This window comes from Tiliqua scincoides, chromosome 7 (assembly GCF_035046505.1).
Source record: "Tiliqua scincoides isolate rTilSci1 chromosome 7, rTilSci1.hap2, whole genome shotgun sequence".
Lineage (NCBI taxonomy): Eukaryota > Metazoa > Chordata > Lepidosauria > Squamata > Scincidae > Tiliqua > Tiliqua scincoides.
This window is the reverse complement of record NC_089827.1, coordinates 34,767,384-34,784,848: the sequence shown is the minus strand read 5'-3', so window position 1 is coordinate 34,784,848 and position 17,465 is coordinate 34,767,384. Positions and strand designations below refer to the sequence as shown.

Genomic DNA, 17,465 nt, shown 5'->3' with positions numbered 1-17,465 from the left:
CATGAATGAGAGCATATAGTTCTGTTCTTCAGTTCCCTGTCCCACAACTGTTGAACTGCCTGAGAGAGGCCGTGACACTTTGGTGGGGGGTTCTGTTGTTGTTTTGTTTGTTTTTTGTTGAGGATTGGGGAATGCTGAAAAGAGAAGGGAGAAAGGTCTTGACCCCACAGACAGTCTTTTTGAATCTGGAGATTTGGCATCCTATCAGTTTGCTATCTGAATTTTTATTTTCCTTTTGTAAGAGCAGGTGGCTAAGCTAAGAATGGGAAAGACATCCTCATTTAAAATCATGCTTCTACCGTGACCCCACCAGGTGACTTTAGGTGTGCTTCTATCATCCATCTCTCTTGCAGGTGGAATACTGGCCTACCTTATAGGGTGACTTTAACGCAACAAGTGTGTGTCTGTTGCTTTGGATACTTGACATTGTCTATAATTGCCAAATGTTGTTAGATGGGAATTATAAGGTAACTGTGAAGGTTTGTGATGACTGAACTGCACCTCAGTGTGCTAATAGTCATACTGCTACTGCTGGGGAAGGTAGGAAGGAAGGAGAGAAAGTTGGAGTAGTAGAAGGAAGATTTCACTGTAAGCTTTATTTAAGGAAGAAAGTTGCTTTGTTCAAATATCATTTTACAAACCATATAAACACTACAAAGTATTTTGAGGTGCATGTTTAGAATTATGTACTAATTCTAAAAGCACCTCCTAGAATACATCATTAACATATAATCTGCCCATTTAAATTCATGTAAGCTCCAATAGGTATTGTAACTATTGGAGAAGACTGCTGCCAGGCTTAATCACTTAAGGTAAGCCTCATAGAAATCCTACTTGTAAATTCATATCTTGCTCTAAAAAAAGTTTAAACATCTTAGCACCTGCTGCCACATTTATAGATAACAAAAAACTCATTTGACTGCAAACATGCAGTTAATTTTATTTTTTATTTAAATCCCCAACCCTTAAGAGTCTTTCTGTCTTACAAAGAGCTTTAGATTTTGCAAAATGATGGAAAGGCAATAGATGTGCTACTTTCAGTAATTACAAAATTGGATCCTGAAGTTCTTCTGATTAGGCTAGTGTGGATAATAACAGTGGGGTTGTTTGGAGAAGGAAAATATTTCACATCTGTATTAATAGCAGTTTGGAGGGGAAAGAGTTAAATGTCTCCTTTCCCCCACTACACAAATATACAGCTGATACCCTCCACATGCCCAATCTCGTCTGATGTCAGAAGCTAAGCAGGGTCAGGCCTGGTTAGTACTTGGATGGGAGACTGCCTGGGAATACCGGGTGCTGTAGGCTTATACCATAGTCTTTTGAGACTGAAGGTTGCCAACCAACCTTTCAGAGATCAGGAACATCAAGAGATCCAATAGCATTACCTCATGTGTTACTGTGTCTTGAGGGACAGTTAATGCTCCATATACCCATGGAGCCTGGTGAGGAAAACCATGGTGACTTTCTGGGCTCTTAGAACTGCTGCCTGAGAGAGTTGATAATAATATAATAATATACAGTATTTATATACCGCCTTTCTTGGTCTTTATTCAAGACTTTATTCAAGGCGGTTTACATAGGCAGGCTTATTAAATCCACGCAGGGATTTTTACAAATTGAAAGAAGGTTCTTTCTTTCAAGAACCACTACATTCAAGGTGTTACACTCCGATCTGGTTTAACATTCTGGCCTCCATCCTCCCACGCTCCGAGCAGATGGAACAGCTCAGCTGCAGCTTGCCAGCTGCTTCAAGGTCACACGGTGCCGGTGGCCTCGAACTGGCGACCTTGTGGATGTTAATCTTCAGGCAAATGGAGGCTCTACCCTCAAGACCTTGATCTTGGGGATTTTTCTAAAATAGCATTTTCTTGATGCTTTAGGAAGCTGCATCTGCTGAAATGGCCTGAGCAAAATAGCATTTCCTGCAAAACCAGTGAGAATGCAAATAATCCTAGAATTTACTAAAGATTTGCATACAAGAACGGCTGTCAAAATGGTATCTAGTCATGCATCTCTTAAATACATAAGCAGCCTTGCTGCTGACTGCCTGCTTCTGGGGGTGGCTGAAAGGCTCAAGTTTTTGACAGTACATGTGTGTACTTTTTTGTGCTTGATTATAATTTTTAAAATGCATTTCTTGTCTTTGCAAGCAGAGCAGTGCTGAACTATTGACAGATGTCCCGACCAGGTAAATGTGTACATACTCACCTGCATTTCATAACAAATCTCTGTTGTGATGTTGAATCATTTGCTCAAATGTGGTGTTGGTCTCTTAGCAGTGAACAAACTTCATCCGAGGAAGTTTCTTCCCCAGCTTTGGAAGGCACTAAGGAAGCACATGGTAAGCTGCAAGCTGGTATTTTGTGGCAGAATGTAACGTATTTCATGGTATTGCCAGATTTTGGTGCATTCTTTTTGGCATAGAGTATATGTAATATATTTGCCTCCCTTGGAGTAAGTCCCACTGGACTCCATGTAGATTACTTCAGAGTAAGCATGCCATGGATCACATTCAAAGGATGTAGCATTTGCTAAGTGTTCAGTCTTCCTGGGTTTTTTATTGTCACCAGTCTCTTCCTTGCACCACAGTTGGCTCTCAGCGCACTTCAAATGCATTACTGTATGCTACTCAGGGTGAAAAGTAAAATCCTTCTTGGGGCTGGCTTAGCACTGAGGCCAACTGAATCACTTGCTTTAAGCCAGGAGTGTCAAACTCATGTCATACAGTGGTCCGAATAGCCTTCATTGTGCCTGCCGAGAGTCAAAGCAGATTGCCTGAATAAGCACTTTTTTCTCACATAGGAACTCATTAGCAGCAAGTGATAGAAGAGAAAATATGCAAATCTTGATCATATTTTCAAGATATGGAAGAGCCCAACTATTACATGAGCCACCCTTTCAGCAGCTCTTCTTCTGCTGAGGTATCACTCTGCAGCTCAGCATTTGAGAGGTGTTCTGCAAAGTGATGCTTTTGCTGAAGAGGCATGACTGAACCCATTTGATAATTGGGCTCTCCCAGTACCTTGGCAGCATTTCTACCCCTTTGCTCTTTCCCCATAGCATTTTTTGCCTTCTGAAGCCAATTTCCATCTCTCCCTCCCAGAGCCTTGGCAGAAGTGGCACTGCTGAAAAGGTGTTGCTGGGAGAGCCCAACTATCACGCCAGATAGAGAAAGCTTCTGTGGCCATATCTGGCCCATGGCCTTATGTTTGACACCCTTGCTTTAAGCAGTGAACTGACCAAGAATGCTCTGAGCCATGCATCTGCCAGCTGCCCACTGAATAATCAAGGAGAATAGGGGAAAAGCAACCCACCCCTTCCTCTAGCACCTCTGGAGTGGGGAGGGGCAGATCTGCTGTCACCTCATTCTCCCAGTTACTTAAAAAAGCAGCCAGGTGGGCAAAGAGAGGTGAACTGTGATGAGTCAGAACCTGCCCCATACCAAGCTCTGGTACTTGATGTACAGCTCCCTCCTCACTGTCACTCAGTGTGTCCTGTTTTATTTGAAATAAGACTGTGAGGAGGTGGCTTCAGAGCTTAAGGCAAGGAGACTGGCTCTGTCTCTCCTTGCCCATCCAACTGCTTTCCTAAGCAACAGTAAAACAAAAGCTCTATATGGAACTTCATCTAAATCTGCTTCCAGTTGACTTTGCTACCAATGCATTGCTTTTCCAGTTGGGGCCAGGATCAGCCCAGCTATGAAGTGATCTGATGCGGCAAGGGGAGCAAGCAGCATGCAGATTTGGGATACATTCACTCCTCATCTGCTTCCAACACTGCAGACAGTGGAGGGGAGTGTTCATGTGTCTTGTCCCGTCCCCCCACACACCCAAAAGCAGCAGCAGCAAGTTGGGGGACAGCATTAGGCAGTGGACCTCATTGGGCTGGCCAGGCACAAGACCATGGAAGTAATCTGTCGCCTGCCTTTGATACTCTAACCACTGCAGAAGCCTGGGGCCTCCTTGTGTGTGTGGGGGGGGGGACCTGCTTTTCCCTCCCTGCAATTTGTATGCAAGCTCTCAGTCGAAGGGCTGCTAAATGATTCATGAATCAATACTTTTTCATATTACTCTTGTTATAGATATTAACTCCACACTACCACATGCAATGGAAGAGAAAGTTTGTGAAGTTTCTTTGGGAACAGAGGAGGCCACTACAGTGGAGGAAGTGAATGAGGAAGATCAGAACTCTGTCTTTGGTACTGGACTGCCTTAAGATGCCTGGGATACTGAGAGCACCCTGAGAAGGGTTCTTTTTATGCCCTGCGAGAGCCAATCCAAAAGGGTGCCAGTGTTTAGTAGTCTACATCCAGTGACAGGTTTACCAAGAGAAAATGTGCCTGAGGAGCAATCCCTATCCTAGCTTCTTTGTGTTAGAATTATTTCTTGTCCTTTTATAAGGCTTAGAGTTGCATTGAATTCTTGGAGAGTAAGCACCCTTGCTCACTTGGATCATTCACTATAGACTACTATAGATCACTGGCTTCCAAAATATATTCCATGAAATCCTGGAGGTCCTCTAAATACTTATAGGGCAGGGTTTCTTAACCTTTTTTACAATTACAGATCCTGAGTGGATTGCCTAATATGTCCCCATACCCCCTTTGTTGAAATTAGCATCACCACCAGTTTTGTTAGGTACCAGTATGACTTCAAAAGATGTCAATAGCTTAGTTTTACTTATGGATAGCTTGGAACAGAACGTCTCAATCTGTACTGATAATGGTGATCATTATTTGAATTTAACAACAATTTTTTTTCAAAAAATTGTTCAGAGATGGTCCCAGTTAAGAATCCCTGTTATAGGGGCCCTGGGATAAATTCAATAACAACAAACTGTTTCCCAGAAAGAGTATCTTCCCACCATTCTTAATCTTGCTTTGGAATGCACAATCACCAGGAGCTGTGGCCTCATGAAGAACTGCCTAATAAACACACTCCTGCATGTAGGGATCTTGGCTTTTCAAATGTATATTTCATGTTTATTCTTCTGCCAGTTACAGGGGTCTGAGGAGAAACCTAGAATTGTAGAGTTGGAAGGTGTCTGCAAGGTCATCAAGTTCAGGAAAGTTCCTGTGGCAGGAAATCCTCCTAGAGTTGATCCTCTGCTTGAAGATCTTCAGAGAGGGAGAATCCATTACCTCCCTTGGCAATCTTATATGATAGCCCTTCTAGTATTTGAGGAGTGCTAGGAAAGAATTGAGAGGCGTGCCTAGCACCAGCTAATGCCAGGTAGTTGCCAGGGGCCCAACGGTGTTTGAAGGGTCCCCCAAGTTGAGCTCTGGGCTCAGTGATCTTAGCTCTGCATGTATGTATTGCTGGTCTTTTGATTGGGAGCCCATAACTGCAGCTGCTCTTAGTGGCTGTATCCAAATCTACCACTCCTACGTCCACCTTCCCTTCTCAAGGAGATGGTCTGTTTTCTAACTGTATGTATATGTCTTTTAACAAAATGCTATTTGCTCAATTCAACAGGGGGTGATTCTTCAGCTGAGAACTTAACCAATATTGCTCTGGCTAGAAACGGAGAGAAAGACATGTGAGTATCAGCCTCTGTGATGAGACTCTTAATTTTGTGTGTCGTCCTTGTGTTACTCTGCTAATACAGTGGTTGTTTGTTCTGCTTTCAGCATTTCTCCCAACGAGAAGGAAGTGGAGGTAAGTGTAGGCTTTGGATCTGAATACTTCTGTGCTCCATTGTGACTTGAATGAAGACATTTGGTGCAGCTTCTTTTTCTGTGGTGCATGTTAATCATGCATATGCAGTTTTTGTGGGTGAGAATTATCATATCTGGCATTTGCTTTTAGTTGGTTGCATAATGAATATTAACATAATGAATATTAACACTAATATTGATGTGCCCTCCTCCTCCCACTCAATTACTTTACTCTCCAATCTCTGCATGTTGGGTAATCCCTGCTAATTGGGTAAGAGGCACTTTTTCAAGTGGGTGCTCCTTTTTTTAGCAGGGGGAGAGTAACTGGCCCACCTCACCCCAGCACTGTCTGTTCTAGTGGCTGTCTGCTAGTATGCCTTTGCATCTTTTTAGATTGTGAGCCCTTTTGGGACAGGGAGCCATTTAGTTATGTGATTTTTCTCTGTAAACCGCTTTGTGAACTTTTAGTTGAAAAGCGGTATATAAATACTGTTAATAATAATAATAATAATAATGTTTTTTGGGGGGGTGCTCTTCATTGTGACTACCTCCTTAAAAGATGCAATGTCTCCACTTGTGGGGCATGGTATTCCCTTGAAAGAAACCATTAACGAGGTATGCCTTTTGATCCAGAAAGTTATCTGGCACTCTACATTGGGGAATGTGTGTATGGAATTTTTTCTTTCCTTCAACAGGCAGAATTTCTTAGGCTGTCGCTGGGATTCAAATGTGACCTCTTTACTCTGGAGAAGAGAGTTAGACTGGAAGAAAGATCCCGGGATCTAGCTGAAGGTAACCTGAGAAAGGAGATTGCCAGTGCCTTGAAATTACTGGAGGTAAGAAGGCAGAGGAGATGTTGCATATATTTGTTTAAAAAGCAGCTTTTAATCTCCTGAGGAAAACTCGGGGGGGGGGGGAATAACCAGTCCTGCAATTTGAACTGCGGAAAGCACTCATTAGCTGTGGCTTTCTGTCCTTTTGGTTAAACAGTTTCATGGCAGCAAATAAGCAAACAATCCAGCTGCTTATTCTTAAGTCCATTTCATGTTGTTTGTGGAAGGGAAAGGCAAAAAAATTCAGGGATGTTACAGGCACATCTCATCTGACCCCAAGTAGCTAAAGGAGACCAAAAATCAAACACTGCAAACAGTAAGAGAAACATTTTAAAAGAGTAATGGTGAAAAGCTCAAGAGAAAAAATAGCCTTTGTTTTGCCTGAAGTCTAATAAAAAGGCACCAGGCAAGTGTCCTTGGGGAGAAGATCTTCTCTCTGGTCAGCTGCTAGGCTCTGAGAAAAGGTGTGCTCAGAGCATTTGTGGCATTGCCACAGTGCACACCTCCTTTTCATTCCCTCAGTACAGTGATTCCCAAACTGTTGGCTCCTTTGACCCACTGGGCCATTGGCTCCGGCTCCCCATTAGGGCTACAGTCCTATACATTGTATAGGGCAGTAGATTTTTTGCGAGGATTCTGTGGCTACCCAGGGAGCCGTGGCACGCAGTTGGGGAACTACTGTCTTAATGCCTAGAGCGTTTTTGCAATTGCCTTCTAAAAAGGAGTGGGGAGAGACTTGGTGATTATGTGCATGAATGTACTATATGAAAGCAGTCCAGCACACAGCAAACGAACTTTTGTTATGAACTTGATTGAGACAAAACTGCAGCCATTCTGCAGAACAAGCAGAAAACAAAACAGAAAAGAAGTCAAAGGAAGGTCTTAGGAGAAAGTCCACAGGATTTAAAACAAGAAATATAGCACCCCACTGGTGGAGGCTAACACTAACATACTCGCTATCTACAGTATATACACTGGGTGGCTCAGCTTACCTGTTTTGTCTCCCCAACACAATATTGCTACTTTAGATGCAACAGCCTGCCTGAAATATGAGGGTAAAGATAAGACTGACTGCTGAGCCAGTGTCTGACTTGCAGATATCTTTGCATCACAAACAGCCAGGGCTCACATCACAAATGAGTTTCTATCTCTCATGTCTTTTGGGTGAAGCCAGATGGCATACAAGAGGATCCAGAGGTGCACAGGCACCTTATACTTGTCATTAGCTCCAGTTCTGCCCCAAGTATTTATGTGTTACCATTTCATCTACTTTGTACCAATTCCTGGAAATGTGTGTTTGTTTTCAATATGGTCCAGTCACTGGCTTCTCTCAGTGAAGATAACCAGGCACAGGAAATAGTTAAGAAGCTGGAAAAGAGCTTGGAACTCCTGAACCAGTATGCCATCAGGGTTGCCAGCAAGGCTGAAATGCTGGGAGCAATTCATCAAGTAAGTGATACATTCAGCAAATGCAAATGTTGGGTCCTTCGTACAGAAGCTAAAAAGTATTGCTTAAAACTGTTCCTTGGTGTTCTGTCATTGGTGCTGTACTTGTGAACTGCAGAGTGAGGAAGGGTGAATAATAAAATATTAAAAATCAGTACAACAAAACAGGTAGAATAGAAATGAGAAGTCCACTAGAGGTGGTGGTAGAAGCTTCTCACTGGAACTTTGGCCTAGAAAGTCCTTGTGACATAGGAAGAATGGGGTGAGGGCTTCACTGGCAGGATAGCTGCAGGCCAGTGAGCCAAATGGGGATGTGGGTGAAAGGAAGCAGGAGAAGAACTGAAAGGAGAGCACATAGGACCCATTTCCTGGCAGGCTGCTGGTGGTGAAAATTTAACTTAATACTGATTAAAAAATAACCCACTAAATGCCTGCAGATCTCTGATGAATCCGCAATGGATTTGTGGTACAACATTTGCAGTTGTCTGCTTGAAACTACCAATCTCTGAGAAGACTAAGAAAAATGAATGACCTGACCTGTGCAGGTTTACTCATAGTACATCCTATTTACATCAATAGAATTCCTCTTCCCAAAGTATTCATGTACAGGATCACCATCTATATTGAGAAAAGGGCAGCATCTCTCTGGCTGTTGGAGAGCCCTGATCTCAAATCACCATTGAAAAGCACTTAACGGGGGGGGGGGGGTAGCTGTGGTGGAAGAGAGGGGAGAGATGCACCTAAAGTACAATGTGGGGAGGATATCTTGATTCTAGGTAGGGATGCCACGCTTCAAGCTGTTCCTATGTGCTGTACTAGGGATAGTGGCAATTGTCAAGTGCCTGTCCTTGAGTATACTTGTCTTCCTGTTGAGGTTGCCGCCTTCAAAAACTGAGATGACGTGAACCCATCTTTGCATTAAAGTTCAGATTTTGGCCCCCCTGCCCAGTCTCCAGAAGTTAGTGGTGGGTGGGAGTAGGGGATGTGCATGTGCATTCTCCAGTGGCTTTGGAGGCCTTGCTCCACCTCCTGTTGCTGGAAAATTGAATTGGCTGGGAAGTGTGTTTCAAGTAGTAGCATCCAAGTTGTAGAAATGCTCCCCAAGGGGGCATTATTGACCCCTTCATTATCGGTAGTTGAGTGGGCTGTTGCAGCGTTTTCCTTCTGTGGTGCCTTTAGTTAGTAGTTTTGTTCCTCTGTTTTGTGTATTGGTTCAACTTGATAGTAGAATTCTCAGGGTTTGATTTACAGTGGTGCCTCGCAAGACGAATGCCTTGCACAACGAAAAACTCGCAAGACGAAAGCGTTTTGCGATTTTTTTTTTGTGACCCGCAAGACAAATTTTTCTATGGCCGTGCTTCGCAAGATGATTTTTTTTTGCATTTTTTTTGGTTTGTTTGCAGTTTGCAGTGATGCCTCGCAAGACGAAATTTTCGCAATACGAAACGACTTGCGGAACGAATTAATTTCGTCTTGCGTGGCACCACTGTATTATGTTGTCAGTTTCGTCTCGATGTCATTCTTAAAATTGTATTATAAACCACTGGGGGGGATTTCATTGGGACCAAAGCCAGGGTACCAAATTTTTGTGCATGTTTGGATGTCCCCTGATGCAACCAGTGCTCTGCCCACTTGATTATCTGATCAAGCATTCTGTACAGTGGAGTTCCAACTCCATTTCACATGAAAGAATGGCATTATAAGGAAGCATCTGATCTTGTTGCATTAACAGCATTTCCACTCTGCATGGAATCCAGGGTTCAAACAGAACCACGCACAGTCTTATAAGTCTGCTGTTTTTCCTTAGGCTGATCTTTGATCCTGCACAATTAAAATTGGTGTTCAAACTCTGATTTCTGAGCCTTCCCCAAAGTCCAGTGTTGAATACAAAACTCCGGGAGTGGCATTTTGAATTCTTCTGCACGTGCATTACTGACGGATCACATGTGTGTGTCTGAAATTCAAGGTCATTGTCTCCATGGATGCCATCCTTGTTTGCACTGTAATAGCCAGTGAATTTCACCAGCCGGTCTCTGCACATCCCTTTTTTCTTTAGGAAAGTCGAGTCAGTAAGGCAGTAGAAGTGATGATTCAGCATGTGGAAAACCTGAAACGTACATACACAAGGGAGCATGCAGAACTGGAGGAGCTGAAGGAGGCACTGCTCCAGAGTGAAAAATCCTTTAGTTCTCTTGGTGAGAGAGGTAATGATGGACAAGATGCTGGCCGAGTTCCTGTGATGGCAGCTGCTTGCTTTTCTATAGCGCAGTGATGGTGGCCTAGGTCTGTTGGAGCCTCATAAAACTTCAGTCTAGCTTTGTTTGCAAGCGTTGCAGTGATGGCTCTTTGCTTTTAGATACTGGGGATTAATGGTTAGGAGTATCCCCATACGATGAAGAGAAGCTTTCCCCTCCCCATATGATCTCGTACCCAACAGTGATGGGGAGTTGTGTATGTTTTCCAGTCTTTCGAGACTGAAGGTTGCCAACCATCTATTCCTCTGTCTAAAAAACTATTCTACAAGCATTTTATGCAGAAGGAAATGGAAGGCTGCAGGACTGAACCGCACTGAGCTGCCAAGTTGAAAAGCTCGTAACTGCTCTTCCATGTGAATACTGTACTTCCTTTTCCTGCAGTAAGCAAGAACATTGTGGGAGAAGAAATTTAGTGGAGACGTTCATCTATTTGAGTTCATAGACAGAATGGCCGGTGTCAGAGGCAGTTGCTCCCTTTGCTATACTGTGTTTCATATTTTTCACTATTTCTCTACAGATGAGTCTCCAGTTAAAAAACTCTCAAGCTCTCTAAAGGTACAAGCGCTATTGCAAGCTTCTTGCCCTCTGCTTGCTGCCAATGCCTGATGTGTAATTTCATTTGTGCTCATGCATGTGTGTGCATGATCACCACTGTGATCTTGATATCTCGATTCTATTAAATGCTATTTCCCACCCTCCTTTCTCCAAATACTGTAAAATGCAAATCAAGATATTAAAGTTTCAGTGATATGACTAAAAAAGCACTAAAATGGTATCCGAGTGAAGTTGAGATCAAATTCTTGGGTATGCTATATCTCAAACAAGATTGTTTACAATCTTGATTGTAAATTGTAGATTGTTTACAATCTACATTGTGATCTAATACAGTCAAAGAACAAAGTAATAGAGTGCAGAATTCTGCATCCACTTTGATCTCTGAAAATATTCACAACTTAAGGCTGTGAAGGATACTGGTAGGTTTGAAAGTGTATAGCAAATGTCTGGTTAAATCTCAGTAGAATCTCAGAAGGAGAGGAGATGACTTGGGGATAAGTAGAGGATTCTGATGTCTTGCAGAACTCCTTGCCTTTTCTCTAATGATGAGCCAAGGGTAGTGCAGCCTACATACAGCTTCATATGCAAATACTGCTTATCTTGCAGTTTAGAATAGGGGCATGCATGAGTTTTGCAACAAGTGAAACAAGGGAGCTCTTTTGTGGTGCTCTTTTAGGATTAACAGAACCAATGACAACCCACCAATGAGTTATGAATGTCATATTTGTTTTGTTCTGAACTCTTCAGTATTGAAATTGATAGGAAGCACAAAAATGAATGTAATGAGGGCCTTAACAAGTGAATGGAATAATGAAAGAAATGTTGTGTAGAGTACATATACTCAGAGTAGAATGTGTGCAGCTGTGGTTCAGGAGCCCATAAGTAAGGGATAGGTTGTGATCAGTGCTTGCAGAAGCCTCCAGTTCATGTCGATCTCCAGTGGACTGCAGGCTGTTGAGACCGGAAAATCTTGCTTGTCTAGTCTTCAGGGTTGAAGAGGAACTTGTGCAATCCAGAAAACCTAATTTCTTATATTGCTGCATTTTTAACATTGGAGGGGAAGATTGGAACATCTTTGGCATCTTTCATGGAAGCAAGTACCTATAAAGGACTTTTCACGTAAACCTAGTTCACAATTAGACAGAAAAGGTCCGCAAGTGAGTTAGGTACACCTTTCTCCATTTGGTACCTCCTCTCTGTGCTGCTTGCCCAGTTGCCACCCAATTTCTGAAAAATCCCAGCCTTTCATTCTGATTACTGACATTACTTGGGTCTGTTCTTTCTATAGTGCTAATCTGATTGGGTGCATTCAAAGCATAGAAGGTGTCCTTCAAAAATGGCTATATGAAATTCAGCAGGCTGCAGAGGCCCCTGGAAAGTTGCCGCAGCCCGCAATAATGTACAATTGGTCAACATCGAGCGTATTAACTGCTCCTCTCCCAAGGAATTGGGTGGAAGAGCTGCTTGTATGAAACCAGCAACAGTTTGCATAGATTTGCACACCATCTCATTTACAGTCATGTGAACAGTTAATCAAGTGGGGAGTGGCACTTGGTATAATCTTTCCTCTGTTTGTGCAATAAGGCCTATACTAGCAACAATGGCTGTTAACATGGAAGCTGTTTATCGAGTGCCTTCTCCATAATGCCTACTGGTATTTGGCCATATTGTGACTTCACTCTGCTTGCATTTTGCCACTGCTGCTGCAAATGGGTCTAATAAGTGCTACTAGACATTTAGAAATGGAAACCGCTTTCAGTGTTTCATCTATTGTGGGCCCATATGGATATGTATGTACTACTCCTCATTGAAGGGTGTCACATCTCTCTGCCTCATGTACATCTGTAGATCACATGGTCCAGTAAGTCTAGAAAAATTACAAGATAAGTTTCTGCATAAGTGCTGGGTTACAATGCTTTGTTCACGTGAGCAGGGCTCACAAAATGTCAAAATGCATAACCTGTGAAGTAGTATCTCCTTATTTATGTAGTCGGCATCACTACGCAGAGTTAGCATTGCAACCTTGCCCAGGAATACTGGAAATGCTGGCACTGGTTTGCCACTGGTAGGTAGGAGTCTTCCCAATACTGATGTTTTATTACCCTACGTATATTGGGTACCTACTTAAACATTCCCACTTTTCTCCCAAGGCTCAGCTAAATGATACAGATGGGAACGACAGAAGCGACAAATTCAACAGACGTGCAAGCTGGTAAGGTTGCTAGTTATGTTTGTGTAAGATATTCAGCCAATATAATTGTGTGTGGGTCACTAGTGTCTCTTGATTAAAAACCGTTTGAGAATATAAGCACTGTAGGGCTTTAAAAAGTAGTGCTGCTCGGTCTGAAGAATAGTTAAACAGAAACCTTCTCCCTAAAACATTTGTCCTTTTATCCAACTACATTTAGATGCTATCTCGAAAGTTTCTCTTGCATACTGGGTCTTGCTATGTAAGATGTTCTCTTGCATGCAAGAAATGTTTTGGAGTCAGATGTTGTATGGGAGCCCCTTGCTTGGATCTCCTGCAGGTCATACAGCCTGACCCTTTAATGTGAGATTCCTGTCTATGATGAGATGGCCACACTTCTCCCCCCCCCCAACTTACAGGCATGCAATGTTCAGTATGTTCTACGCTGCAACAGCAAATAGAGAGCATGTTAATTATTTCTCAACAGGGGCTTAGTAGCAGCAAAACAAGGTGAAAAGCGCCCTTTGCTGAAGCGCTACATTAGTTCACATTCCTGGACAGAGTCAGAGGAAGAACAGCCTGAAACTGAGTAAGTCTCTGTTGCTTGTATGGTATCTGTGAAGGCATCTGGCCCTAGAAGCCCGTGCCATCACTCCAGTTCACCTGGTTTCTTCTGGGTATGGGCCACTTAATTGCAGCAGTTCAGGGCCAGAACTTTCTCTCACCGCTACCTCTTGCACTTCTGGAAGCCTCATTCACTTGTAAGCAAGACTGGTATTTCCTTAACTTGATAAGCTCTTGAGCACTTTGGTAACTTCTGGATTTTGCAGTGTGGAGTGGATTGGGATGGGAGTGAGGAGAGAAGTCAAAGGTTGAAATGTTGCTGTAGACCCAACACCAGTCTTCCCTGTAAGCTGTATGGCCACACAGCTGTGCAACTGAATTCAAGCCCAGCGCAGCTTTCCTCTCGGTGCTCTGGAGCTCAGTAGTGTCATCGCCAAGCACTCCAGAGCCACCCCCACACAGCCACTGTATGGCTCTGTGCACTCCTCTCAGAAATTAGAGGGAACACTGCCCAACACTGGATCTGTTCTAGATTCGTAAGTAGACTGTACAGAGATGTCATGGATTGCAGTGTGTTCTCTCAGAGAATATGAGCCTGTAAAACAAGGGTTGGCAATCTACAGCCCACAGTCCGGCCCATCACCCAAAGTCATCTGGCCCACGTGGAGCACAGCTTGGGAAGCAAAGCCTCCCATCCAATTTGCCGCTTGCCAGTCAGGGAATGGCAGAACCCCCTGCCCAGGCTTGCTGAGTCCCTGTACTGCTGCTGTCAGAGACTTGATTTCATGATTCTTAATTGTAATTATGCTGTAGATTTTTAATTGGATTGTGTTTCATGTGCAGCTGTGGCAGCCAGGTTGGCTGGAAAAGCAGGTTTAAAATCTTAACGTTGAGTATTCCAGAGGAAGAGGGCTTTCATGGATTAAATGATTCAAGAAGAGATGGAAGTACTTGCATGGGACTAGAAACGGCATGTGATAAATGCTTCTGGTCCTTCAAAACCATTGAGTAGCATCTTGTTCTATACATAGAGTAGGCAGTTATTGAAGACACGTTGTGTGTCTTGCCTGGAAAAAGGTGCTCTGTGATAAAAGGTTAACCCCCTTGCAAAAAGTAGACATAGAAGTACCAGAGTAGATGACCAGCTGAATGTAGGAGTCCATTTAGCACCCCTAATTTGTTCTTTCCTTACAGAAGCATCCCTTTGGAACTACCAGCTTCAGAGGTGCGAGGAAATAAGGCGCGAAAGCTGAGCGAAAAGGAAACTAGTTCACCAAGATGGGGGTTGTACTCGGTGTAAGTGATGAAACGGCACATGCTTGGAATGTGGAAGGTTACTGGACTTTGTAACCACTGAATTTGGGTCAGTAGTGACAGGTGGCAGCTCCTGGATAGTGTGTCTTTCCCTGCCCCTCCACTGACGGAAACTGGTATAACTGGCCTTATAGGTAACAGCAGAGATGCCTGGTTGGGAACTTGTAGATTGCTCTACTGGGCACTCTTTTTATATACTTGCTTTTTCATAAGTTGCCTACACAACCCTACTAGCTCTACTGGCACCAAACTGCCCTTTTCAACTTGAGGATTTAACCCTTTAAGTGGTTTTTGGGAGGGGTAGGGAAGGGAGGCGTAAGCATGTGCAACACTAGCATTGTCCTTTTTAATTAAAAATAATTCCCATCTCCACCTCAAGAAACTTGTTTTTTTAAACCCGTTTACAGAGCAGTTTGTGAAATCTGCATGGGATGTGTCTGAAAAGAGAAATCTCTTCCCCCCCCCTCCAAAAAACCAGTGTACATTCTATGTGTGTGGGGTGGGGTCCTCTCTGAGGATTGTAGTCAGTCATTCAGGGGACGACAGCTATAGCTAGATGTTAAGAGGCATCAAGCCACCACCACTACTTTGACTCTTGTTCTTCTTTGGTAACTTTTACTGTGACACAGTGCATGAGGTGACCTTTGAGATAATGATGTCCTAAGCATCACGAAAATGGGCAAAAAGACAAGAAGTAGAAGCGGCTCTTCCTTGCATCATCTGCCCTCAAACATGGTGATTTGGGGGCCAAGCTCCGCTTGCCTTTGCAGTGGTTCCCAAACTTTTTTGACTGGTGGTTCCCTTAACCTACTGGGCTATTGGCCACAGCTCCCCAATAGGGCTACAGTCCTATATATTGTATATGGCAGTGAGTTTTTCGTGAGCATTCCACAGCTCCTCAGGCTGGTTTCTGTTGCTCTCCGGGGAGTCACGGCTCACAGTTTGGGAACAACTGGCATATGACAAGTTTGCATATGACATTTTTGCCTTCTACTTGCTTTGCATATGACATTTTAATCTCTTAACAGCGACTGACAAAAGGGGTGGGGAAGAAACTGGAATCGGGGCCAGAGCATGCAGAGAGTGGTATTAAACTCTTTTCTGCTATGTTGTGGGCCTGGCTAATTGTCCTCGTGATTAATGCTGCTGTAGCCTTCCTGTTAACATTGCATAAGAGGGTGAGGATTTCAGTGCTGTGACTGAAAAGAAGTGAATTGGTTACTCTTGAGATGATGTGGAAAAGATTTTAGGTCATGTTCCTAAAGGATCAGAGTAGTTGCCCCTGAGGGGAAGAGTCTAAGCCCTTTTTAAGCTATCCTCTGTGCATCCCTGTCTATGCCCTGCCATTTTTGCTTCACTGGACTTCAGTTCCTACTTTAGTCAACCTGACTCTGTGGGTTTGTCTACTTCAACTTACTAGGACTTGAAATGTTGATAGTGGCTGGGCTAAAACTTTTGAACATCTTTTTAGAAATGGAAAGGAAACTAGCAGGTTCTTGTTGCATAGCTTTTACCCAATGGTGAAAAATTCTTTTTATTATTCAGTATAGCAAGTGGAACTTGCAAACAAAATATTGCAGTTCCCAGCCCTAATGCCTCTTGCAAGATGCCATAAGTTGTTACAAGCTCCAGGCCAATTCAATCTGCTGCTGGTGTTCTTCTGTTTTTTCAGCATCTTCAGTGCTTCTGGGGGCTAGTAAGCAGACTCGGTCTTTGTAGTGTAAAGAAATATCCCCCCCCCCCCGCCCCACAGATTGTCAAACCTACTTCTGCATTCCTAAATAGTCCCCAGTGTATACAGAAACCACAAACTTATTTTAGGGTAGCACCAACTTGCTTCCAATCTGATAGGCACTCAAAATACCTAAGTTTGCTATTGGTATATATACTAAGAGGGGTCCTGCAACAAAATGTTTCTGGATGATCACTGGAACTGCATTTTGTGGTTGATGCATTTGGTAAGGAATTCAGAGCATACTGAGCTGCTATAAGTGCCAATTACTTACGTTGGCTCTGCAAGTAAAAGTCCTGGACTGTCTTTCCACAGGTGTACCAGACTTTCGTCCTGGGCATCGTGTCGCAAAACCAGCAAGACACTCTGCATATCTGCCATCTCAGCTGTGCTCTTTGCCCTTCTTTCAAGTCTTATTTTGGGCTTGTCATTCCAAAGACCTGCGGAGGCTGCTCCTGTCGAGACTGGGGATGCTTGGACTTCAGTTCAACAACTGCTGTGGCCATATATTGGTCTCCAGCACCAGGGTCCACCGCCTGTCTAACTCATTTGGGGTTTCTAAAAGAGGTTTTTGTGGATGATTGCTGATGTCAGTTCCTGACATGGGCTAGTGCATAAAGATAAGCTTGCCAAGTTTTTTCACTCCAGCATAATTTGTAAAGGATGCAGTTTTGGAATGTGATAGGTTTGGAGACTTTGAAATCACCCATTAATACTGGTAATTCAGTTTGAAACAGAATGTAATTCGACATTTGACACAACAGGTTTCTTTTCAGAATAATTTTTTAAAGTGTGTTTTCATCCATCTAAAGATATATGATTTTAGGAAAAATATATTAAGGAGTCTTGGGAGTGCTGTAACTTCTCTATAAATGGTTTAAAAAGTATTTATTTTTAAACTCTGAAATGTGAAACAATT

The 17,465-nt window shown here is 43.2% G+C and overlaps 1 protein-coding gene across 1 annotated transcript in view; it reads left to right on the top strand.

Moving 5' to 3' along the window:
* Positions 1-17,374, top strand: part of IRAG2 (inositol 1,4,5-triphosphate receptor associated 2) — a 49,179-nt gene extending 31,805 nt beyond the window's left edge. The window contains 14 exon segments of the mRNA XM_066633774.1: positions 2,157-2,191; positions 2,280-2,344; positions 4,085-4,201; positions 5,478-5,541; positions 5,633-5,660; positions 6,355-6,495; positions 7,810-7,941; positions 9,995-10,142; positions 10,711-10,748; positions 12,739-12,813; positions 12,899-12,960; positions 13,424-13,525; positions 14,695-14,796; positions 16,862-17,374. Coding sequence (XP_066489871.1) covers positions 2,157-2,191; positions 2,280-2,344; positions 4,085-4,201; positions 5,478-5,541; positions 5,633-5,660; positions 6,355-6,495; positions 7,810-7,941; positions 9,995-10,142; positions 10,711-10,748; positions 12,739-12,813; positions 12,899-12,960; positions 13,424-13,525; positions 14,695-14,796; positions 16,862-17,090 — 1,338 coding nt within the window. The 3' untranslated portion in view covers positions 17,091-17,374.
* The last annotated feature ends 91 nt before the right edge of the window (positions 17,375-17,465 follow it).